Source organism: Choristoneura fumiferana, chromosome 19, assembly GCF_025370935.1.
Source record: "Choristoneura fumiferana chromosome 19, NRCan_CFum_1, whole genome shotgun sequence".
Taxonomy (NCBI): domain Eukaryota; kingdom Metazoa; phylum Arthropoda; class Insecta; order Lepidoptera; family Tortricidae; genus Choristoneura; species Choristoneura fumiferana.
This window is the reverse complement of record NC_133490.1, coordinates 9175161-9200877: the sequence shown is the minus strand read 5'-3', so window position 1 is coordinate 9200877 and position 25717 is coordinate 9175161. Positions and strand designations below refer to the sequence as shown.

The 25717-nt window shown below is 37.5% G+C and overlaps 2 protein-coding genes across 4 annotated transcripts; both read left to right on the top strand.

Moving 5' to 3' along the window:
• The first annotated feature begins 11414 nt into the window (after positions 1-11414).
• Positions 11415-16019, top strand: LOC141438805 (trypsin-1-like). The gene is made up of 5 exons (XM_074102784.1): positions 11415-11537; positions 13080-13476; positions 13882-14137; positions 15273-15422; positions 15668-16019. The coding sequence occupies exons 1-5, from the start codon at positions 11477-11479 to the stop codon at positions 15821-15823; spliced, it is 1020 nt and encodes a 339-aa protein (XP_073958885.1). The 5' UTR covers positions 11415-11476; the 3' UTR covers positions 15824-16019.
• A 215-nt stretch (positions 16020-16234) lies between these two features.
• On the top strand, positions 16235-21629 carry LOC141438806 (trypsin-1-like). 3 transcript variants are annotated; one of them, XM_074102787.1, is made up of 5 exons: positions 16235-16447; positions 18010-18126; positions 19515-19749; positions 20103-20246; positions 21455-21629. In XM_074102787.1, the coding sequence occupies exons 1-5, from the start codon at positions 16431-16433 to the stop codon at positions 21599-21601; spliced, it is 660 nt and encodes a 219-aa protein (XP_073958888.1). In that variant the 5' UTR covers positions 16235-16430; the 3' UTR covers positions 21602-21629. The 3 variants fall into 3 exon arrangements, with proteins under 3 accessions (XP_073958888.1, XP_073958887.1, XP_073958886.1); XM_074102786.1 differs by having other exon boundaries at positions 16235-16502; XM_074102785.1 differs by having other exon boundaries at positions 16235-16601.
• Positions 21630-25717: the final 4088 nt, after the last annotated feature.

Below are 25717 nucleotides of genomic sequence, written 5' to 3'. Positions count from 1 at the left end.
GCCTTTCCCCATCTTCCATCACTCCCGCGGCATATGTGTCCAGCCCACTTCCACTTCCTTTGGGTGATTACCTAGCAAACGCTAGTACCTACTTTATAATTGAATTGCAATCAAATTATAAATTTTAATCGTATTGCTACACGCAGTTGTCTTAAATTTTCCCGCCATCTTGATCCGTGACCCGAACCATTTAACACATTGACCTAAATTCCCCAAATCAAAACATACGTCCCATACGTTGACCCACGTATGAGGGTGAACGACCCCGTATACCTAAACGTCATTAACGACCTTAAAACACCGATGTAGGGTTTATTCGAGAACGTTCCGAATTAAACGCTTTGTCTATGACGCGAGTTTAGTTTGTTCTTAAGTTGAAAGTTGATTTTGTTGTCACTGGAATCGTTTTCGGCAATGTCGTGTGTAGTGTAGTGCAATAATATTTTTTATACTTTATTTATTACGTTAGTTAATTAAAATCAGTGTAAACGTTACGCAATCAAAAACTAAAAGGCTGATCGCCATTACCAATCCAATCAAAAATAAAAGTAAATATTACAACCAGCCAGCAAGAGCTAAAATAAAAACAAATGCCGCTCGAACAAAGCCTAGCGCTGGAAACGAAATTCAAAACTCAATTTAAATTCGGAACGCAATCGAACGCGCACAAAGCGCGGGAAATCTTATCCCCCCCGCAATATCTATCTACGGAAGCTTGGAAGGTACACTTTTATTCTTGAGGGGCCAGCGCCCGTCCACCCCATTTAAAAGAAGCCATCTTGGGATTGGTCCCCCTCCGAGGGGAGAAAGGGGTGGGGGACCACTTTTCTCGGCGAAGTGTTATTTTAATTCTACCAAATACCTTATCGTTACCTCTGGAACTTTTGATATAATTTCCTTTGCGTCTGAGGTGTAAAATTTTGATATCGGGTTGTTCTTAATCGTTATATTAAGATGGAATGAGGTTTGGGAAAGAGAATGTTTAAATATTTGCTATGAAATATATTCTTGTGGCATTTAAAAATAATGTCCCTCTTTAGCTAAGGTATCAAATTATAAATGTTGTACGGTATCGTTCTTTTTTAATTTATTCTGTTTTCCTTTGAGACTTGCTGATATTTTAGACGCTCGAAGTGTAAATATGTTGCTGGTTTCTTATTCACAGGCTTAGGTATAATACTAGCGACCTACCCCGGCTTCGCACGGGAGCTATCAATTTAAAAAAAAACTCCTCACCTTTTATTTTACATTATTCATCCCGTTTCCCTAAAACTACACCCGTGCGAAGCTAAGGTGCGTCGCATAGACATGTATAAATCTTACGACTAAATAATTTGATATCCGATGATTGAAATTACTTAATTAAAATCCGTTGCATAGTTTGAAAAATCGAAGCGTACAAACATACGTACAGACTGACGAGAAGTGACTTGGTTTACTTTAAGTATATTAAGTATGATAAGATAAAGATTTTACTCCGACTTTTTAGTAGTGTAAGTAACGTGTATTTCGCAAATAAAAAAAAGTTGAAAAGCTATTTTTTATTTAGCTTTCCATACGCTATAAATTATTTACATCGAACATGAATAGTGAATTATCATCTATGAAATTCCCATCTTTTCCAATTCAAAAACGACACTGGCCGTATCCGCGTCTCTATCCGCCACATTTTAAAAATAAAGCGCCTAAAACGTTCCACGTTTAAATTTAACGCTTGGCATTCCAAATTCAAACTTTGAAATAGTACGCCGAAGGAATTCCACTTGGGTCCACTAGCACCGGTCCAGGTAAATTTTAATTTCTATGCAAATTCTATACGCTTCATTCAGACCAGAGTTGCCAAGTCTCCGAAAAAGAGAAGCTGATATGTTTATAGAAAATGGCCAGAAACTATTTTTAGGTAAACAAAAGTAGATTGATTCAGCTGTTGGGTATTTTGTGGAAGGTCCACATCAATGAACGATCAACTACCTTTTAGCCAATAATAGCCAAAATGGGCTATTATTGACTGCGGAGTATCAAGGCTGTAGCTTTTGAACAAAAGTTGCTAGAAATTTAATAATTAGGTATCTAAGTTAATAGGAAATACATTAAGATGGTGGAGAGGGTTCAGAACAAGTATTTAAAATACTTGTATCTTCGGTATTATTCCTTTCTATCCTCTGATGTATCCAACATTATTCGTTTTGGGCATGGTGGGGTACAACGAGCTGGGAGTAAGGAGAGACTTGGCACTTGTAACGTATATATGGAAAATTCTAAGAGGCGCCATCAAAAATGCGGACATACTGGGGAGACTGGGGCTGTGTGTGCCGGAGCAATACGTGTGGCGGCGGCGGCGGCCGCGGCTGCTGGCCGAGCCGCGTGGCCGGACCAACTTGCTCAACAAGGCCCCACTAACACGGGCCATACATACGCTCAACAAAATTGCCGAAGAAACAGATCTGTTTCTCTGTGTTTTGAGTCAATTCACAAAGGTAGCACTATTTGTTATAAGTTATTACTTATATATTAAAGCGAGAATTTTATGTTGGAACTTCTCTTTCGCATTAGGTCAAGCCTGTAATGATAGATGTAAGTGTGTGTACAATAAATAATAATAATAATAAAGTTAATAATTTAAGTTAGATAGGCTTTGTGAGAATAAAATAGTAGACGAAAAACTACAGATGATAATCGCCTAAATTGGCGTTATTAATAGCCGAAGAAAATCTCTTAACTTAAAAACTTGTTCTTTTTTCTCACTGGCGACTTTGAACCGGCAGCAGTTTCAAGAAAAAAAGTTATTGAACTCTGCGGCTCATTTGGTTCCGAAAATAGCCAAATGTGGCCAAAAACTAGCTAACCTGGCCACACTCATTCAGGGTTTAATCTACGAGCTCAACGGCGACGCTATCAAATGCGCGCGAAAACTTAATGAAAATCAGGACGCCATCTTTTTTAAAATCGATTAGCAAGGCATTGTTTTAGAACGCTTTTGTTAAGCGTGCTTTTTATTAATGAGTTATTTAGGCTAAGTACCTGCGCATTATGCATCTTTAAATAAAATTTAAAAGGCGAAATTGGGGCACATTGAATTTAGGGATAAAATAGAAATATAACCTGTATAAAATTGCAGTATTTCATTAAGTTTACGGATCATTTTTTAAACCTCCTTTTTTGTTACAGATGAAGACGATGCTGTGTTACAAGTGAATAAAACTTAAGAATCAGGACTATAATGCAGAAATATGTAATAAAAATGTTTATGGCCGTCATTGTTTCAATTCAATCCTCGTATATATAATCATAAAATACCCAAAAAATAAAAAAATGTGGCCTAGTGCGTTAACCTACGGCCTCTCATGCAGAGGATCGTGGGTTCAAACACGGGCAAATATCTCTGAGTTTTTCTGTGGGCAGACGTGAGCAGCTTCGTCCCATTTAAGGTTAACGATCCTGGCACCCACATCTGCAACAAAAGTCAAAACTACCTATCAAAAATTCTAGAATTTAACTTGAATTTTCGAATCACGTAACAAAAGCTAGTGGCACACCGAGCCGTTACACAAAAAAGTTGTAACACAAAGGATCAGCGTTACACGTGGAGCGAGTCGATTATAACTCGGCGAGTAATGGGCGAAAGAATCCGCGAACCGCACGGCGGTACCCGTTGTTCTCGAACTGCAACGTAGGTAGGTACTGCCGATGTTCATTATGGTGGTGTTCCCACACTGGTGTTATAAAGTGATGTATAAAACATTTGTTTTACAACATTGTATAACAAATTGTAACAAATGTTATACAATACCTAGGTATGTAAATGTTATCATGTTGTATAACTTTGAAAATGTACAAAAAATTAATACCTACCTCTAATTAGTTTATGGTTTAGCATTTAAAACTTCTTAAAACATTTTCTCACCTGAGACTCGTTTTTTGAAGATAACAAAGTCGGGCCGGTACGAAAATACTAGTGCTTCTAATTCCAAAGTTTCACCGTGCATGGCGAAAAATTCCGCAAGAAACGAACTGTAAACGAATGAATTTTCACTTAAAATTCCAATTCAGATTCACACTGGCCGGTTAGCATTCGAAAACCGCTAGTACCGCTTCCCGCCAACCCGAAAAGCCGGTGAGATCACGTATACCGATAACATTACCAAGTTTTCGCATTAGCCCAACTTTTATTACACTTATCTCGCGAGCGCGCGCAAAAATGTAGCCAGTTTCAAACTGTACGTAGTCTGACTGATGAGGATTTGAATTTGGTACGCCTTTTGTTTTGCGGCCAGTAACTCTATTGCTGTTAACGAATGGAAAGTTTTTTTAAATATTACTGGCCATTGAAAACGATTCTGTCTGCCACTCGCAATAAAAAAAAGTTTAACATGCAGTTTAGCTGTATCAGGTCCAATTTTAAAAGTGATAAATAATCAGTGTTTCTAAGTTCAGTTATGAAGGTGTCATAATTTAGAAACCAACGTAAAAACCTTAAAAAAACCCTGACTGTCATTTCACAGTTCAATGTCTCAAAAACGGCTCAACCGATTTTTATTAAACAAAAGCACGTGAAAAACCACATCGAAGTCGGTTCATTTATTTGAGAGCTACGATGCGATAGACAGACAGACAGAAATTGACGTCATTCTTATTATATAACCCCCTGTTTTACATCGGGGGTTGAAAACATTTACACACAAAGTTCACTTGACACTAACTTAGCTAGTACAATAAATAAGGGTTGGTATAAATATAAATAATTAAAATAAGGATACAAATAACAAGTATATAAGTATAGTACAAAATGACCGACCGAGTAGGAAGACTGAGTTTACGACAATGCCTATAAGAAAACGGGGGGTTATAAAATTTGCATTCGGCTGCAGGCTCCAGGAAGCTAAAAAAGACGGAGGCGGCTTCTTATATATTACATAACTACGTGTTGTTTTTGATTTCCGTTTCTGTTTCCGAATATCTAAGACCTTTAAGCGAGCAATTCTTGTATACCTATAAATTTTGGGGACCTCGGAAACGGCTCCAACGATTTCGATGAGATTTGGTATGTACGGGTTTTCGGAGATGAAAAATCGATCTAGCGTGGTCTTATCTCTGGGAAAACGCTGGTCACCGCGTTTTAGCCCGAGCGGAGCTCGGTCGCCCGGGTACTTAGTAATTATATAAAAAGCCGTGGCTTGACCTATTGCCTCTCAAGCAGAGGATCGTTGGTTCGAGTCCAAGCCTCCTCTGAGTTTTTCGGAATGTGTGATATTTGAAATTTACCATGAGTTTTACGGCGAAGGAAAACAACGTGAAGAAACCTGCACAAACTGGCGAAAAATTATTGTGGTGTGTGTGTGAAGTTCCCAATCTGCACTGGACCCACGTGGGAACTACGGCCCAAGCCCTCTCATTGTGAGACGAGGCCTGTACCCTGCAGCGGGATGTAAATAGGCCGAGAGATGACGGAATTTTCAACAAGTCAAAAAGAAACTATAGTGGCCTTACTTCTACTGTTAAGATAAGTTAAGTGGTAAGTTGCCTGGTAAAGATAATATTATACCTACTATTTAGTGCTTTAGTTAGATTATAAGAAAACTAGCTTTTGCCCGCGGCTTCGCCCGCGTGGAATTCGGTGCTGTCCTCGGGAACTGTGCATCTTTCCGAGATAGAAAGTAGTCTATATCACTTTCTGGCCCATAAACTATCTCTATGCCAAAAGTCACGTCGATCCGTCACTCCACTTCGACGTGAAAGACGGACAAAAATACAAACACACAAACATAAAAACTCACAAACACACACACTTTCGCATTAAAAATATTATAGTATGGATACTGGACACATATTTTTATTTTCGTCAATCAAACGAAAAATTACAAAGATGAAGCGCATTAAACATCGGGAGCTCGGAGTGACGTCACACCTTAGTAAAGTGTACGTAGGAGTGACGTCACACCTTAGTAAAGTGTACGTAGGAGTGACGTCACACCTTAGTAAAGTGTACGTAGGAGTGACGTCACACCTTAGTAAAGTGTACGTAGGAGTGACGTCACACCTTAGTAAAGTGTATGTTGGAGTGACGTCACACCTTAGTAAAGTGTACGTAGGAGTGGCGTCACATCTTAGTAAAGTGGACGTAGGAGTGACGTCACACCTTAGTTAAGTGTATGTTGGAGTGACGTCACACCTTAGTAAAGTGTACGTAGGAGTGACGTCACACGGAACTTTAGCCGGCTGGATATAATGTCTAAAAGTTTTTGATTAAGTGACGAAAGATAAAATGGGTGTGTAATGAATGATCGGTATAACACCATTTGATATAATTTCAAAGGATATGAGACTTTTTTTATAAAATAAACCTAACCTAACCTAACCCAAAGTACATCAAATTCAAGTAATAACAATAGAAATAAGTTTAGTTTTAAGATAAATTATATTATATCAAATGAAAATTATATCAATTGTTGTTATATCCTTCGTTACGCACCGAGATAAAAATAAGTCCGATATTTTTTAGATCTAAAATAAAATTGGGACACTTGACACCAATTGACCTAGTCCCAAACTAAGCAAAGCTTGTACTATGGATACTAGGCAACGGATAAACATACTTATATAGATAAATACATACCCGAATAAGACCCGAGAACAAACATTCGTATTATTTATACTAATATCTGCCCCGGCCGGGGATCGAACCCGAGACCTCAAGCTTCGTAGTCAGGTTCTCTAACCACTTGGCCACCTGGTCGTCTGACGGACTAATTACTAACTACGGATTGATTACCTTACTAGCTTTAACCCGCGTCTTCACCCGCATTAGAAATAGCTTAATGGCGTCTCATGTAGGTATATTATGCCCGTGCAATTTATGAAATAGGTATACCTTACAACGACAACTGTTTACTTACACGATTCTTGTTACCATGGCAACGCAATAAATAAGTGTCTTAGAGTTTGGCTTGAAAAGGTTCCGGTAACAATTTCAAAGGACAACGTCTGCTCGCACAACGCCATCTATTAATTGCAAACGAAGTTAACGTCATCTTGAGTGCTATGAGGTACGTCACCGTGCTTGAACAGTGCCCTCTATTCTTCTTTAAACGCCGTCTCTATTTGATTTGTTCGAATAGACGGAGACGGCATCACATTTAACCGTCGGTTAACGCTAACCAATGGATGGTGAAACAGCCCCTATCAATTATCTTATGTCTCAAATGCAGATCTTTGTCTTTAAATCCGTTCAGCCGTTATTACGTGATTGAGCAACAAACATCCAAACATCTTCACAAACTATCACATTTATAATAGGTATTAGTAGGAAGTAGGATGCACTAAAAATATTCGGTAAAAAAATATATAACGAGACGCATTCCACGTTGACGTACCAGAGAGTGGGAGTTGTCCACCTCCCCCCCACGGGGGGCTTTAACAGGAAAAAGGAGGGAAGGAAAATTTCCATTTTCTTGCGTCTTTCCATAGCTGCTCTGATTAACGGACGGGAGCGAAATTATATAGCGTTATTTACTTATTTCAGTTATTTACTTGGCATTGTTAGAGGCTTAGTAGGGGTTTGCTTGGACGGGCTTATAAAAAGAGAAAGAAGGATGAAAGAAAGAGAAGTAGGAGTGGAAATATTTCCAGTTTTTCGGCCCAAGAAAGAAGACTAATGTGGGCTATAATGGGTCGCGTCGCGACCGGTACTATCCTGTCTTTTCGCAGAAATATTATTCCCAAATGTTTATGTATAAACCAGTGTTCCGTTCTGTGAAATTAGTATCTACCTGTGTATTTTTGCACTGCTTAATACTACGTGTTGGTTTTCAATAAAGAGTAATTTGCCAAATTAATTTAAGATCACCAGACAGTTGACACCAATTAAACTAGTCCCAAAACGAACAGTGAATAGAGAGAATAGGCTGTTACTGAACCATGTGAGATACACCTTTGGCTTCATCTGCACTACATCAGGTGAGATAGGGGTTAACCACGGTCAGATTTATGTAAAAAAACAAAGCAAAGTAAAACAAAACTTGCACTATGGATACTACAACGGGTAAACATACTTATATACATCGTTTATGTATATTCATACAAATAACTGCCTCGGCCGAGGATCGAACCCGAGACTTCAAGCTTCAAAGTTAGGTTCCCAGTTGGCTATCCGGACGTCAAATTTTATTTCCCAATCTCAATTTTCTCCAAAACCAAAAATCTTCTTCAAATTCGGGTAAATCCAAATCTGTAATTTTTTAAGGTTTTGGTGTTAAATAAAAGGTTAAAAAATTAGTTTTGTTACAACTTTATCGGTTAAGTATAATTCCGTGTGGTTTTTGAGAAAAATACAATTAAATTTATAATATTTTATCGAAATCTGATAAATCCATACCTACGACATTTTTTTTTGTCAAATGTAGGTTTTTCTTTTTTTTTGACAGTTTTTTCAAAGATAGATAAAATGCAATCGATTATATCAAATGAAGGTAAATCCAATCAACATTTTATTTTCTGTAAAGAATGGAAGGTTTTAATACTGAATTTGCCGAACAGGATCGCTTTCTCTAATGCTTTAGCCATAATAAACCCCGCCTATTGCTCACCTTGTAATTTTTTTTTCTCTGTGTATCTGTTTTCTGTATCGCTTACTATGTCTGGTGTACAATAAAGAGTCTTTGTATTGTATCACCGAATTAACGTTATTATCACTTTTTTTCAATAATCTCCCTAATGGTTATATACCTGAGTTTGAAGTTAAGCGACTCAGTGTATTTTCTTATGGTTTTATAGAACACTGTAGGTTTTAGGTTTTTTTTAAGTTCCAAAAAAATATGGTTTCGGAGAAAATTATGAGTTGAGAAACGAAACAAACAGAACCGTCGCAACCCGATACAGGACCGCGAAAATAAAATGATTTTTGTTTTTAATACCAAATTTCTGTCTGTCTGTACCAAATTTCAAGTCAATCGAATCAACAAAGCGACTGATTTCCACTCCGAAGTTTGACTAACAAACATGCAAACACACATTGCGAGTTAAATAAAAGCTTGTTAAAAATCCTGGTATAGTCCGATAGTTTGAAAGTCGTGGGTTCGATCCCAGGCTTCGTAATTTACGAGCGAATTTACATTTAAAATTTACCATGAGCTTGACGGAGAACGAAAACATCGACCTGTGAAGAATTTCAATAGCGTGTGGGAAGTTCCCAATCCAAACTGGTGCCGCGTGGGAACTACAGCACCATGCAGTGCCTACTCATAAAGACCGAGACGAAAATACATCTTCGATTGTCATTACATAAGTAAGTAAGTAAACCTTTATTTGCTAAAGAATACGTTTACAATATCTTAAGTAGTTATATTACAGTCATAGTTTTCGGCCGACAGCTCGATATGATTTTTTTTAAAACAATCGTGCTTCATTGCTATATTAAACTAGCTTTTTCCCGCGGCTCCGCCCGCGTGGTATTCTGTTATCGCGCGCTGTTCCCTCGGGAACTGTGCATTTTTCCGCGATAAAAAGTAGCCTATGTCACTCTCGGGCCCATAAACTATCTCTATGCCAAAAATCACGTCGATCCGTCGCTCCGTTACGGCGTGAAAGACGGACAAACACACAAACATACAAACACACTTTCGCATTTATAATATTAAGTATGGATGAGTATTAGCATATCCATGTGGTCAAACGCATGTATAAATAATACCGGTAGGCATTTTCGCGTTTTTTCAGTCATATTGTCTGTATTAAATTGGTAACTAGAGTCTAATCAGCGAGTTATGGGCACCTAGAATGTGGCTGCAATTTAAAAAATAGATTGGCAACACATTTCACACATAAAAAAATATATCACAATTACGTAACAGGGGCACACACATGCGCGTAAACATTCGTTCATTGCGCAAATAAAATGAAAATGAATGAGATACCTACGGATTTTTTTCTTAAGTACATGGATTCTAATTCATTCAGAATGATCTGAACCATAATCAAAACCTCACTATAAAATTCAGTCAACAAAATTGGTTAATCACTATCGTTTGCTCATCATGGATTTATGATGAATGATTTAACTTCTTCTTATGAGAAATTCCTCATGATAAAAAAAATACTACACCTTTAATTATATGTAGCACTGCAACAAGGATTTGACACTTATTCAAGAAATGTAGGTATTAATTCGGGACGGTGTAAATTTTTATTACTGAAATAATTTTTACAAGCTGATTTCCTTTGAAACCTCTATTTAAAAAACATGCAAATAAAGTATGCCATTTTAGGAATTGAATTAAAAAGTAAAAATGAACAAACCAAAACTTCCGCTATCCGACAACAGATGGCGCTTACTTGTGTTACGTACACTGCTATACAGGATACTAGTAGAATAAATTTAAGTTACACAAGAGATTAAAACCATTTTAAGAAATTAACAATTTTATATTTCAATATAATCTTACTAATTTTAATTGATTTACTTTATAAATATTAAGAGTTTGAGACAATAAACTTAATTAAAGAATACACTTTTATAACTTTTGACATTAATGATTGTTAAGCCGGCAACTTAAAATTTAATCGAGTATTATTCAATTTAAATTACTAAACACTTTAAAGTTCTTTCTGTTTGCAGAATCTGTTTCATATTTGCCAAATTAGTTTTAGTATCAGCCAACAGATGGCACCCTAATAAAAACTATTAATTGCTATAGAGTGAACTAGATGGCAGCAACGGTTCTTGATAAGCGTCTCACCTCGCTCATTCACAACGGTAACACCACGATTTCAATGTATTCGTCTAAATATTCTAGAGAGTGAAAGAGATGCACTTATAACCATTAACCATTTACAAAGATGCAATAATTGAATCTAGAAATTTTGCAACAAGAAACTACAAATCCGTACCAAATTTCAAGTAAGTTGATATAAATGCCGACCAAAATCAGACCATGATATCCATCATCATGTCATCATCATGTCAGCCGAAAGACGTCCACTGCTGGACATAGGCCTCCCCCAAGGCTCTCCACTCAGACCGGTCTTGTGCTTTCCGAATCCACCGCGATACCGATGATACCCATATCTTCGTATGTAAGTAATCCTTATCTAAACAAATCATTTCATAATTAAGACTGTTTCAATAACTAGATAACTTTTTGAATTATTCAATAAAAAAACGCGTCGCGGCTTCGCGCCGACCTAGTTTTTTGGAAATGGAGTTGAAAATGAAAATGTGCGTGAAGCGTCTTTGGTTAGAGATCTTTTTTTTTATTGTGACCATGCGAAGCCTGGGTGGGGCGCTAGTTTTAAATAAGCAACCGAAAATGTAATACGACTTTAACACTTGCGCGTGTCGCAATCTCCGATATCGGAATGAATAAAAATTCAATTACTAATTTCATGTACCATTAATATTGGCATCAGAATTTTGCGATGCGAATTAAAATTGACTCTAGTGCGTACTTAGTGACGGAACGTGTTTGACGTAATGTGAAAAAAAATGATCGACCACCTTTTATTTTTTGTCATCGCACTGACTTTCGTTCCTGTTCATTTGGAGAGTACGTACTTATCTCTAACTAGCCTTTAGCCGCGGGTTTGCACGGTTCTACCTTTTGGTATAATCTCGTATCTTATAGTATCGTTTGGCATAATTATCATATCGCCGAAACTCATATCGCATAACCTCGTTTGTACGATACATCGTATAATGTTGTGCTGTGTGATTAAGGGTGTATAGTCTAAATTATATGAATTGAAATTAAATAATGATGTTAATTAATTTTCCTTGCTTGTACAATGTTTTTTCTGAGAAAATTATTAGGCTGTTTTATTTACTACTTTTTTAATAGCATTGGCACGTGCATGATATAATCAATTACTACTAGTAATTATAAGCTTAGAATTGATTATCGAGAATGTTTTTGCATCACAGTAATCCACAGCATTATTAATTACTAATAAATGTATTTTTCTAAATTACAAAGAAACTCGGCTCTCCACGCGTTTGTAAACCTAGCAATTGAATTAAAATTCCGGGATTTCTCCAAAATTAAATCCTCAATTTCATCAACGTTGCATAAGAAACCCTCGCTGACTTTTATATGTATCATCATAACGTTTCAAATTTTGCATGAGGGCATACTGCGACAAAAGTAGAAATAGAAAATAGAAATAGAAATATTTTTCTTCGCACTTCGCAAATTACAGAGAACAACAACAACAAATAAAAGTATTAAGTAAGTATTTGCGAAATCGCGAAACGGTCTCAGCTCAGCATCCAGACTTCCAGCTGTCAAATTCGAATTGCAAATTGGCATGTCAAATTTTATCCAAAATTCCAGGATGCCGCAAAAATTTTCGTGGTAATTCCAAAAATTACATCGCAAATTTCATTAGCTTTCATTAATATCCCACGTCAAATTTCATGACTCTAATCCAACAGGTGTAATTCAACGCGTTGACGTTATATTAGGAAAAAATATGTAGTCGTCAAGTTTCTTAATTATTTTGCCATTTGAACCTTTTATAAAGTAATATAAAACTTAAAAAACCTGCCACGAGCGTGTCGGACACGCTCAAAATAGGGTTCCGTAGCCATTACAAAAAAAATAAGTAATATTTTTCTAAGGATTTCGTATTTTATACGGAATCTTCCAAGTTTAGGTATATTCTATACCTTAGGCTGCTATTTACTCTCAAACTTAGCTTTTATAGTTTCACTTGAAAGTTTGATATATTTACTACCATTCTGTTTTTTTTTTAATTTTCAAAAAAATTCCACCCACCGGTTTAGATTTTAGAGGGGGGGGGGCTCGATTTTAATGAAAATTTGCACTTTAAAGTTGAATATTTTGCAAACAAATCACTGAATCGAAAAATCGTTTTAGCAACCCCTAATGATTTTAAAAGACATATCCGACGATACTCCACACTTTACGTCTATGGGAGGAACACTTTTGGAAACCTAGCAAAGTTTCTCATTATTTTGTGAGGCATGCTTTATCATATACCCGGTCATATTAAAATTTATTACAAAAACATATATGAATTAATTCTAAGTTTTTCAATGTTTTTCAATTTCCAAATGAATTTTGTTTCAGAATTTGACGTCATAATCATTCCTGTCAAACATTCACAGTCGGAACCCATACAAGAACTGTCCAATTCCAGAAACAGAAAGAGACCCAAAAACTACAACAACTTTAGGCTTGACGTGGAAAACTATGATGAACCTACTGAGACACCTGATGTAGACAACTTTAATCCAATAGAAAGAGATGACAGCTCAGCACAGAGACTAGGTGATGATGACGAGCAAACATTATACGAACAGGTTAAAGATCTTGGACAGGAGTATGAGGCTGGATATGGAGGTGATAAGATTGTAGGTGGTACTGAAGTTGAGATTAATTTGTATCCATATCATGTTGCTTATGGGAGTAATTGCGGTGGAGCCATTATTGGTAAAAAGTGGGTGATTACAGCTGGACATTGCGGGTAAGACTTTGAACATGTACTTTTATTCACTGAGCTTATTTGTGTGTTGAGCATACGTGATTGTCACCTTTTACATTAAAATGTTTTCAATTATTTTTTTTAGCTTTAATTTTTATTGTGATTATATTGTGAAAATTTTTGCTGCTTTTATGCTCTTTATAGGTTTTATTTGTCAAGCTTTTTTCACGCAAATTGGCTTCCATGTGGGCACAATTACGCCTGATGGTAAGCCTATGATGGAGCATGCTTTTTTAATAAATTTACCTTTCATGTTTAGTTCTATTCATTCAATTAATTCTACTTCATTTCGGCAGCTACTTACATTTATACATTATCTTCTCTTACACTTTTGTTCTCTTTTACCATAAAAAGCTTAACAATAAACAGTCTAATTTAATTCCAAAGCAAGAAACCCTATATACGAACCGGCTCCAAATACTTGAACCAGGGTCGGAAGGTCCTTGTCAAAAACAACTTCATCCACCCTGAATGGGGTGCCTCCAGCAAGCAACATCCTTTTGACTTCGACTTCCAAGTCTTGGAGTTGATGGAGGAACTCAAGTATGACGAGAACACGAGGCCCGTTAAGGTGGCTCATATTGAAGACATGGTTCTTGGAAAGGTGGTGACTGTCACGGGATGGGGGAACACTGAAGAGAATGTGAGTAAACAGTATTTAGCTTAAATAGTGTACCTAATTGTCGAAGCACTAAAGTCACCTGAAAAAATATGCAAGCTGACGTGGCAACCATCAGAGCAATACAACCGTTCACCATGCTACCAGATGTTATACTCTAACAGATGTCTGAGGATGAACTCGTGTTGAGTTCAAAACGCATCAGAATAGCGTGCTGGTGGTGATAGTTGGGTTTGGGGTGATTTGTGTGTTCTTCCAGTGTGAAGGTGGGGGTGTATGAACACAAATTTGTTGCATAGACAATTAGACATAGCTATCACAAGGTCGCGGGTGAGCAAAGTAATTATAATTGTTTACAGTCCTTTGTGTATTTGTAATGAATCAATTTATAAATACCTACATAATATTCACGATGAAATGTGACGTAACAATCCTTATAGAATTAGGTAGTTTACGTACGTTCCTTAATTTTTAACGGCAAGATTAGGACTCTCCACAAGCCGTGTTAACTAAATTAAAACAAGTAACGGCTAATACGGTCGTGTTTAGAGGCGTGACCAATGGTTTGCAATTAGGCGCCGCGTTTTCTAGGGCTTGTTTGCTTTTATAAATTATGAAATACTAATTTTAATCTAGTAGTTATTGGTTATCGCTATTAACCAAGATCTTTGATTTAACCTTATCTGCGTGTAAAAGTAAATTTAGCTTCAAGTTAGCTAGCTTTAAGTAAATTAATAACTTGTTTGTTTTTATTAATAGATACTTATTAGGTTAATTTATTTAGTTGATAGCGTGATGTGGTTTTGTAGATAACTAGCTTTTGCCTGCAATTTTTCCCGCACTAGATTCGAATTTATGGTGAAACTTCTTCGTTTTTTTTCATCGCCTAAAGCAAAAATAGACGAAAGGTTTGTACATTTTAAGGACTACCCCCTTATGTTCTTGACAATTCATAATGGATATAGGTCATTCCTAAATATAAAGATAATGCGTCTACATCCCTTCTGTGCTCTAGTCCCAATCAGTTACGGACACCCCTAGAAGCAGGAGTTCGTGAAGTTTTGCCTGTTTCTCCTCTATTGTAGATTGTTGACTCTATTGTTACATCTCGGTCATAAACATTAGAAATTTCCTCACTAACACTTTCACCTTTTCCCAGGGCCCATACTCCAACGTGCTCCGAGCAGTCCGAGTGCCCATCATCAGCAAAGAGAACTGCCAGCACGTCCCATTCCCCTACTTCCGCGGCGGACTTACTTCAAGAATGTTCTGCGCTGGCTTCAAAGAAGGCAAGAAGGATGCTTGTCAGGTATGAAACTACTTTAGGTCAACGTTAAGCAGAATATTCCTTTAATTCAACCTAGACCGAAGGGACCTGCCCTTGAACGCATGGATTTCCCATCGTCCTAAACATCAAACAGAGTAAAGTCAGTCTACATGATGTACAGTAACCTGCATTGATATCTGCCATAGCGGAGCGTGCAAAAATATCTAACACGTCCTACCGGCCCTAGAAATACAGTCATGCTCATTGTATGCTTCTTAATTTTCCAGGGTGACTCAGGTGGTCCAGCTGTAGCCTACGACAGACTCTTAGGCATAATCTCCTTTGGCTATGGCTGTGCTACTCCTGGCTCCTATGGCGTCTACAGCAAAGTGGCCAAAGTCAGGACTTGGATCGAAGGAGTCACTGGCCTCAAACTGGACTAAAGATATAACGCCATCACCATTACCACCAATTACGAAAAAATCCAATGACGTTAGGTGCTCCGCCGATAGCTCTGCCAAATTATTTTTTTAATGAGTTGGTGTTTTATTTTACCCAAATGACGTTTTCGTTTTCAATTGATAGTTTATTGCCACGATCAACTTTGCCTGAATTATATTCCACCTGTGAAACAGAAAATCTGCTTTCAATTTACTTTTCTGGCACCAAAATCCTTATGGAAGTACTACTTGATATTTATTTCCAGTGTATAATAAACAAAACATCAGAATATGATAAAGTATTTGTTTCTGAAAATAAGACACTCGGTGAATTTATTGGGGCATAAGATGTTCTATCTTAGCTCTCAAGACTGCCCACGTATCTTCAATTCTCTGGTGGGTGGTGATGTTTGAACACCATTAGTTAACCCATTCATTCGTTTACCACCCTTTTTCACAAAAAATACTAGCATTAGAATGTTGTCTGATTAAATATTTGCTACTGAAGTAACCTGGACTCGCGAATATTTCCAAACACTCCGTTCATCACAATAATGTCAAATTTTATTCAGTTATCAACAATCTCAATGTTATGTGAAATATTATTCACATGATAAATTTTAGTAGGTATGTATTTCAGTTTAGTTTTATGGTGCAATACGCAGTTTACTCTTGTGAACGGGTAAAGTGGTTTATTTTTTTATTTTGAATCCTACGATATTCCAATGTTTTATGACTTTATCAACAAAATTTTCGTCCTAATCATTAGTTTCAGTGTTAGGTACAGTCCTTAAATTTGATTCTTAGGCTACCAGAGAACTTTCTTATCATATATTTACGTCATTCGATTAGCATTCATCGTCACCATCAACTATAATAATATGTCCATAGCTTACATGATCACCGATAGGCTCCTGCGACCATTACCAGGTCATCTGACCACCTTGTGGCTGTTCTACCCATGCTATCTTCCTGTACGTGGTCGACGCTCAAGAACACACGTCAGCCATCAATTCTTCGAGACTGTATCCCACCACTCTGCCTCTTAAATTTGGCAATTTTTCAGGCTTTGTCGCTTATGTAGAGAAAATTCAAGTATAGCCTTCTCTGTTGCTCTTTGAGTGACTTTGATGTCAAAATAAAATTATTTTGATAAAGCGCTTTGGTGGCCCAGGAATTAAATTAGTTGAATGTAAAAAAGGGTGTTATTCTATTTGTCGCTTTGACTTTGTGTTTCCAATGACATCATGACCATATCTTACATATATAAATAAATAAATAAAAAGTAAAAATAAAAATGATTTATTTGCAGATTACAGAGATCCATAGAATTGTTAGTAACAAAGCACTTATAAAACTACATTAGTATGCTAATAATAAAATATGTGTTGTATTTTGTTATAATTTTTCCGGATTTTCATTCATAATAACCAGTGATTCCATCACTTAATCTTAATCTGTTGTATGCATTTAATACTTGTAAAAGGTTTTTTTTAATACCAACATGTGTCAAATCACTGAAGACTACACAGGAATAATAAGGAGTGCTACTAGGTCAAAGCTTTCTGTATACTTTAATACCATATTTCTGTATGCCTTGTGGCTTTTTGTACAAAAGAGACAGCGAAGAGGAAGTAATGTTACCTCGGCCGTAACTTTGAATTGATAAATCATATCATCAGTCATCCATCACACAACATCCTGCAAATTTAAATTTTCTAACCAATGAAGTAAAACCAGTTACAATACGAATCCATAACCCTGTGCGACACATATAATGTTCGTGTCCAGAAAACCACCCTCTTCCACTTCAGTAGGTACGGTTACGAGTACACAAACTTAACTGACACTTCTGTCAAATAAAAGCACACCCAGCTCACTGAATCTATTAAATCATAGGTCTTCTTATGTAGGATCTTTTGCATCCGTATATTAGTCCTTTTGTCATCATCATACAGGCTGATAAGCCTATAGCAGCCAGATAGGCCTCCCCCAATGAGCGCCATTGCGCCCTGTCCTCGACTCGCGCATCCAGCTTCTACCAGCAGCATCGCAGATCGTCACTCCACCTGGCCGGATGGCGTCCTACACTACGCTAGCCGAGAAGCGGTCTCCACTCAAGAAACACTCCTTTTGTCATGATATCCTGACTCTTTGCCAAAATAGTTTAAATATAATAAGTTTGTCAGCATTCTAGGTGGCTATGATGTCGATATAACAGAAGCACCATATCAGGTCAACTATGGAGATATTTGTGGAGGAGTCCTCATTCACAACCAATATGCACTGACTACTGCACACTGTGGGTAAGACCTCCTTTAAAGTGTCTCTCTAGTAGTGTTAGTTGGCAATAAGTTTTATTGCAATGGTGTGAGTCTTCTAACTTGAGTCTTTTACTTTGAGTCTTCTAATTTGAGTCTTCTATCTTGAGTCTTCTAGTTTGAGTCCTGTACCTTGAGTCTTCTATCTTGAGTCTTCTACCTTGAGTCTTATCTTATACCTTGAGTTTTGTACCTGAGTCTTCTACATTGAACTTTCTACCTTGTTACCTGTGGGTATGAGGTAGAGGGAAGGTAGGTGGGAGCTTTATCCACAAAAAAGTTAAATTGTTGATTCTCAAACTTCAAAAGAGAGATAATCTAAAAATATTAATTCTCCCATGCACCACACATTTCAGCCTGCTTTTTTAGCCACTTAAGCAGCGACACTAAAAAAAACAAAAAGACTCCAAAAACCAATCTTAATAAATTAATTAGTTAAATACTTACTACTTTAAAAGTGGTTCTTGTTGTTTTTAATCTCTCTTTCACGTGTTTAGTCTAAAAAATACAAAAAAGTTAAAGAAGTTCAAATATGCTAAAAGGTTATGATTGGCAATTTGGAGTCTTTTTGTATTTTTTATTTCCACTCCAAATTTGTTACTTTTACGGTCATCCCGTAAAACCATATCGAAAATACAAACTGAGACCAGAAAAAGAGACCAGCGCTAGGAATAGAACCCGGGTCCTCAGCATTCCATGCTGCGTTCCATACCCCTACACTACCACTGGACAGGAGTACAGACACGAATTTCTCCTATGCACATATATCTCAGGTTGCTTATTTCTTCTACGCTACTTAAGCAGCAGCACTAGCGACATCTATGTTTCGCTCTCATCAAGAGACGCAACACACTTTCGGAACTAACCGCTCACCCAGTCAAGAGATGTCGCTACTAAGCAATCAAATTTATTATGATTGGTTATTTGGAGTCTTTTTGTATTTTTTATTTCAACTCCAAATTTGTTTAATTTCTTTTTATTTGCTGCTTAAGTAGCGTAGTAGAAATAAGCAACCTGAGATATGGGTGCATAGGAGAAATTCGTGTCTGTACTCCTATCTAATAGTAGTGTAGGGGTATGGCACGCAGCACGGAATGCTGAGGACCTGGGTTCGATTCCCAGCGCTGGTCTCTTTTTCTGGTTTTTCTGTGCATCCATGTCTCAGTTTGTATTTTCGATATGCTGAGAGGTGTTTTGAGAAAGGAAAAGGTAGTTTGGCCGTGCATGACTTGACAAAGAGACAAAAAAAAACACGACTTCCCCCTTGATAAAAATGTACGGAAGAAAAGCTTTTTCTTTCTTAGCCTGTTAAAGTGTCCCACTGCTGAACAAAGGTCTCCCCTGTTATCTTTTATTAATCTTTATATTTTCAGGAAAGAATATTTCATAAGGCTTGGAAGCAAGTACCGTCAAAAGTCTCCAAAAATTATAATTCGGCAACATATAGTGCACCCCTACTTTTCTAGGAAGCACGAATTCGATTTTGACATCCAACTCCTAAATTTCCGAACATTACGGTTCACGAAAAGCGTGCATCCCATAGAAATAAGTAAAGGTGAATGTGGAAACTATATTTATGTGACTGGATGGGGGTTTCCCAAGGAAAAAGTGAGCATTTAATTGAATTACAACTTGTATTTTTAGGAGCCATACTTTTTTAGTTTTGAAGATGTGAAATACCAAATTTTTCTTTTTTAACTGTATTTCCGGTTTGTGATCTGGTTAGCACTCGAGACCCTTTCCCCCTAATGGTTATCAGTTGCAACACTTATAGCGCCCGTCCTCGGCTGCGGACACAGGCCTTCTCTCTACTTTTCCAATTTTGTCTATCCACTGTCAGTCGCATCAAGTTTACAACGGCTTGCTGTCGGATATAGTCAGTCCATTTTTTTCTCCATTCCTATTCAATCCTATTCCTCAGCATACGTATTATTTTTCGGTAAAAGATTTTTGTGTCACAGTCAGATTTCAACGAGGTCCTCAAGCGTGCGCGTCTACACATAGTCTCTAGGATCCAGTGCCAAATGGTGCAACAGCCATGGTACAACCACAGCCTGACTACCAGGATGTTCTGTGCTGAAGGGAAAGAGGAAGATGCCTGTCAGGTACAATGATTTATTTCTTGAGGTTGGGTTGCTTTAAGGAGCAAAATTTTGTAGGTGCTTTATAGGAGATGGAGGTGTGAAGTAGGGAATAGTATTTTATTCAACACTTGTATAATAGGGGTCAAAAAAGGGTAAGTAGCCTGAGTTACTATGTGAGCGTAGCGAACTACGTAAGAAGAGACCCCACGAGCTTTTTTTGACTTATACAACGTTGCATTTAATACTTTTTCTACGACTTGGTACTTATTAAATAAAATTAGAGAGAAAAGTGAACATTAAACTTTTTCATACTTTTGTAAAAAGTATGGCAAACGTAAATAGGAAGTAAACAAACAATAAACGAGTGGGAAATATGAAATGACAAAAAATGTCTAAGGTAAACTTCGTTTTAAATTGACATTAACTTGCCAGTGACGGTGTTAAAAATATGTGTTACTTATGTTGGCAGCTATGAATTATGTTCGGAAAGTTTTTGTTCCGTATAAAAACCATATGATTCAACAAAACAACAGACTTATACAGAAAGGAAGAAAAATAAGGGGAAAATACGGAATATCGGTTTTCAAAATTTGAATACCGGAATAATACCGGTATCGCCACCAAACCCAATACCGCATAGCCCTAATATGAATTAAGTAAGTGGCTGCCCGTCCGAACGAACGAATTTAGATAAATAAAGTAAATGCTATGGGGAATAGACAATATAGACTTTTCCAGAATATTGTTATGCATGTTCTTATTTAAGTAAATCACAGATAATAGTAAGTGGTAGAAAAAAAACGATTATGGACGACTGGCAAGGGAGGGCCCATACAGTGCCGAACTCTAACCGGCAAAAAAAACGCGGCTGCACATGCCCGATTCGTTGGAGCTTACCACGGAGAGAAGGTTGAAGGGTTTCCTTGTCAACCCACAGTCTTGCTTCAACCATTTGCTAGAAAGCTGGGACAGGAGCCTGCATTCTCCCGTTCTGAAATTTACCACGAGCTTTACGGTGAAGGAAAACATCGTGAGGAAAGCCGCAAAAAGCTGCAAAGTAATTCAATGGTGTGTGTGAAGTTCTCAATCCGCACTGGGCCCGCGTGAGAACTACAGCCCAAGCCATTATATTCTGAGATTATACGTATTTATATAGGTCAAGATTATGATGATGATGATGATGATGATGGTGATAATGATGATAATGGTGGTGGTTTTATTGATTCCAGGGTGATAGCGGGGGCCCTGCCGTGTCTTTTGGTCGTCTGGTGGGGCTCTCCTCCTTCGGCTACGGCTGTGGCCGCGTCCCAGGAGTATACCTGAACGTCTCCGACAAATACATTAGGAAATGGATCAAGAAGCATGCTGGAGTATAAATAAATATGTTGCAAAGCAAATGTACAATTTCGGAGTTTCATTATAGTACATTGTGTCTTAAGGGCGGTAAATAAGGAATTACGAACGAGAGTTTTTAATGAGTCGATGTTCGTAATTCTAGTACCGCCCGTGCGACATACAATGTTTTTCATTACATTTGCGAGTAAAATTTTATATTTAAATATTGGCGATACCTTAAGCTGCGCTCTTGGTAGCGCCGCTCTCCCCCTCCCGCAGCATGTGCCTGACAAGCGTGTGCATGTGGTCCTGCAGCAGGAGTGCGCCATGCATTATCAGTACGGGCACTGACTCATTTACCGACCACGGGCTTCATGACAAGCACATTAAGGTCGAGGGTTTTATTTGGGGGGTTGCAACCAAGGTAGCCTGCATGTTACGACACTGTTTACAAGCAAGTGTGATGAAAATTTATTAATAGTTTTTAACCACGGCTTTGCACACGAATTGTACGATCCAGCAGTTGAATTGAGATTTCAGGATCTTACTAAAGTGAGCGCCAAAGTTCGCATACTCTTTGCTAGTCATACCGTAATTTTTCTCCGAACCATCGTTTGTCATAATTTTTTTCCCACTGAAACCTTAATTTTTTCTGAAATTTTTAAATGGTCGTCCAATAGAAAACTATAGGTTCGGTTAGGTTTGTTTTATAAAAAATCTGAACAATTAATGGCCTCAGAGAAAAAAGAGTTATGACAAACGATCATTCTGTCAAACATTACATTCGGACTTTCAATAAGTATGAGAGCCGATATAGATCCATCCAAATGGGTCTGTATGGAGAAATTAGAAACTATAAGATACAGCGAAATGCGTTCTTATGAACCATAACCGTTATTTGGTAATGTGAGTATAAAGCAGTGGCGAAGCGTCTGTATAACCCGACTCCCACCGGCTTGCAAATTTACAAAATAGGACAACAGGACGTTCAGGATTTGTGAAAGATGTAAGCCATTTTGCTTCGGCTTCACCATGGACATATATAACGCTTCGCCACTAGTATAAAGACCCAATTTTGCTATGAAATCTTGTGTAAAGATTAGACAGAATTACCCACAATTTAAATATTTTGCAAAATGTCGGCGCGGAGACGCGGGTTCACAGTGCATGCAAGCCGCTTCCAAATTTCCAACCAAAGCCACTGGAGGTCTGTGGGGGAGTTCAATGTACAGTCCCCAGCACCAATATCTGACACAACAAGCGTGCATAAATATAAAGAAAGAAAGAAAAGAAAGAAAAAAGAAAATACATTTATTCACAACACAAGACACAACAATAGTATTAAGTACAAATAGACAACACGTAGGAAAGTATGTGTCATTGCGGTTGTGAATAGGACACTGGCTCAGCATAATGCTGAAGCGTTAATAATAAACACCCCAGCGCTGATTTTCAGCCAGCACCGTTGGTGACCCTCGGACCGCTACAAAGATATACTACACAGTTTTATTACTATACATAAGACTACATAAATAGATAATTTGTAAACAATGAAACATATTATTTATTTTATGGCTTTGAAAGACATTAACATTAGTACATAAACATAATTATTATAACTATTATACACTAACTTGCCAAATATACAACACCGTTAGGTACGCGAGCTAAAAGGAAACATGAAATTAACAACCGAAACAAAAAGAAGTTTTGTGTAATAGTGCTGGAAGGGAGAGGAATTAATGGAATTATAGCTTTTGAAATGCCAACAAATAGCCTTTAAGCTTTCGCCCAAAGGTGTACCTGCTAGTCACTCCGAGTATAGGAGGAGGTATGTCATTCCAGCACTTAGACGCCGCGAATCTGAAACTACCTCGAAACCACGAACGACGAATATCTGATACGACTCTATTTCTAGGGCCGGAAGGAGGTGTCAGTCAGATATTTTTGCATGCTCCGCTGTGGCAGATATTAATGCTGGTGACTTTACAACAGTGCACGTCATACGCCTGATGTTTTTACCACTAAATATTAATTTCACATAGTATACTTAGCGGCACAAGATTTGGCCCACTCTACATACAAAATTGCCTGTTACTGCATACATTCGAGGACCAGATTTTTTGCCGCACAGTATATTTCTATGCTTTATCATCTCACTTGCACACCTTTTCGAATTGCATGCCTGCCACTAAACGCTTCAAGCAAAAACAGACCTTCTCTCTCAACTCTAGGTCTAAAAATAGCTTCCAGCTCAGGCAGATAGGTAATGTAGGTATAGAGCAAAATGCGTTGCTTTATTTAGGCGGGTGTGATTTGTGTAACCAGCCTTAATCAAAGGGAAGGGTTAATGATCTAGGACCATGCATTTTTTAAACCCCGACCTAAAAAGAGGGGGGTTAAAAGTTTGAGCAATTCAATAGTGTGTGAGAAGTTTCCTATTCGCACTCCAAAAAATACGGCTCAAGCCCTCTCATTTTGGGAAGAGGCCTGCGCCCAGCAGTGGGACGTATAGAGAAGCTGGGATGATGATGACAATGATGATGATAAGTTAGACGCCAATGTTTGTCTGTGGCATCGTAGCTTCCAAACAGATTGACCGATTTTGATGCAATTTTTTCATGTGAAAACGAGTTTTGTTGCGGTGGTTCTTATCTTTGTTTCATTGAAATCGGTTTAGCCATTTTTGAGATATTGATCATTGAAATAACGCTGTCAGGGGTTTTAAATTTTTCTAATATAAATACATCATTACCTTTGACGACTTCATTATATTTTAAGTCTAGTAATTTGGCATTTATGTAAATAATGTAATAATAAGTGAATCCATACTAATATTATAAATGCGAAAGTGTGCGTGTGTGTTTGTCCGTCTTTTGGCATAGAGATAGATAATGGGCCAGAGAGTGACATAGGCTACTTTTAATCGCGGAAAAATGCATAGTTCCCGAGGAAACAGAGCACGATGACCGAATTCCACGCAAAGCCGCGGGCAAAAGCTAGTAGGTAAATAAGCTGATGACTTTTTATTCAGTAGAAGCACATCTACGAGTATATGTATATGCAGGATCCACTCCGCTTTCCCAAGAAAATCGTCATCAAGGTTCACTGAGCGTCATCCTACTGCCATGAACAGTCTGCTAAGAGTATACGCCTTAGAAGAAGGTGATAATAATCAGGAGTAGACTGACAAATAAGTAATAAAGTTATCCTATAAAAAATATTAAAAAAAAACTATTTTCAAACAGAAAATACGAGTGTTTTAAAATAAAAGCTATCGCATTCAATACCCGACTCCAATAAATGCGGAAAGCAATCAGACAAGAAATATCGCGACAAAAACGCTCACGTCGAAAAACACGCACTCGCCTCTTATATACGACGCACATAGGCGCACATTGTGTTAATGTAATTATCTCCATCAATTTTGTATAAATTTACGCACGTGTGCAGCGAAAATGGATGGATGTGTGGGTTTATTTTATCTAGGACCTTGTTTCTAGGTATACTGACGAGGGGGGGCGCCCACCACCTACAGGGAGGGGTGATGACGATGACGCGGCTGCGCGGTGAGGGAAAGAGATGGAAGAAAAATGAAGGCATAGCTACCTCCCCTGAATTACTATGGGCATGATTTAATACAAGTGATTTTAATGGATTGTCATTAAATGCTGTTCACGGGAAAGAAATTGTAATTTGGAATGATTTTTTGCTGTTAGTGACTAAATCATCATTGGAAACATCATCCAATGCTGTACATTACCACACAGCTCTAGATAATCTTTGCTCTTGTTCAAAGTCAAAGTCCAATTCAAAATATCTTTATTCAGTTTAGGCTATAACAAGCAATGTCAAAAAAAATCTACCACCGGTTCGGAAAAACCTCTGTTGAGAAGAATCCGGCATGAAACTCAACGAGGTATATTTTTTTTAAACAGATTTACAATATTATTAAATTGACACAACTTTACTTCATGTTCATGTTGTTAGTTATTCAAAATGTTATATGTGTTGGAGTTTTGAAGTACGCAAATTTTTGCCACTTTCAGCTGGTCTCAATGGTCCTGTAGATGCCATGGGAGGCGGTGGGTTTAGATTAAATTAAAATAATAGCAATTCTTAAGAAAACACAGCATCAGTATAATAAATAAATTTAT

Bases quoted from the DNA above. Each gene is read 5' to 3' on its own strand.
- LOC141438806 (XM_074102785.1), top strand. From the start codon at position 16,546: ATGTTTTATGACTTTATCAACAAAATTTTCGTCCTAATCATTAGTTTC. The intron at 18,127-19,514 runs GTAAGACCTCCT...TTATATTTTCAG, and splicing joins CTGACTACTGCACACTGTGG to GAAAGAATATTTCATAAGGC. The intron at 19,750-20,102 runs GTGAGCATTTAA...TTTGTGTCACAG, and splicing joins GGGGGTTTCCCAAGGAAAAA to TCAGATTTCAACGAGGTCCT.
- LOC141438805 (XM_074102784.1), top strand. From the start codon at position 11,477: ATGATCGACCACCTTTTATTTTTTGTCATCGCACTGACTTTCGTTCCT. The intron at 11,538-13,079 runs GTACGTACTTAT...ATTTTGTTTCAG, and splicing joins CGTTCCTGTTCATTTGGAGA to AATTTGACGTCATAATCATT. The intron at 13,477-13,881 runs GTAAGACTTTGA...TTAATTCCAAAG, and splicing joins ATTACAGCTGGACATTGCGG to CAAGAAACCCTATATACGAA.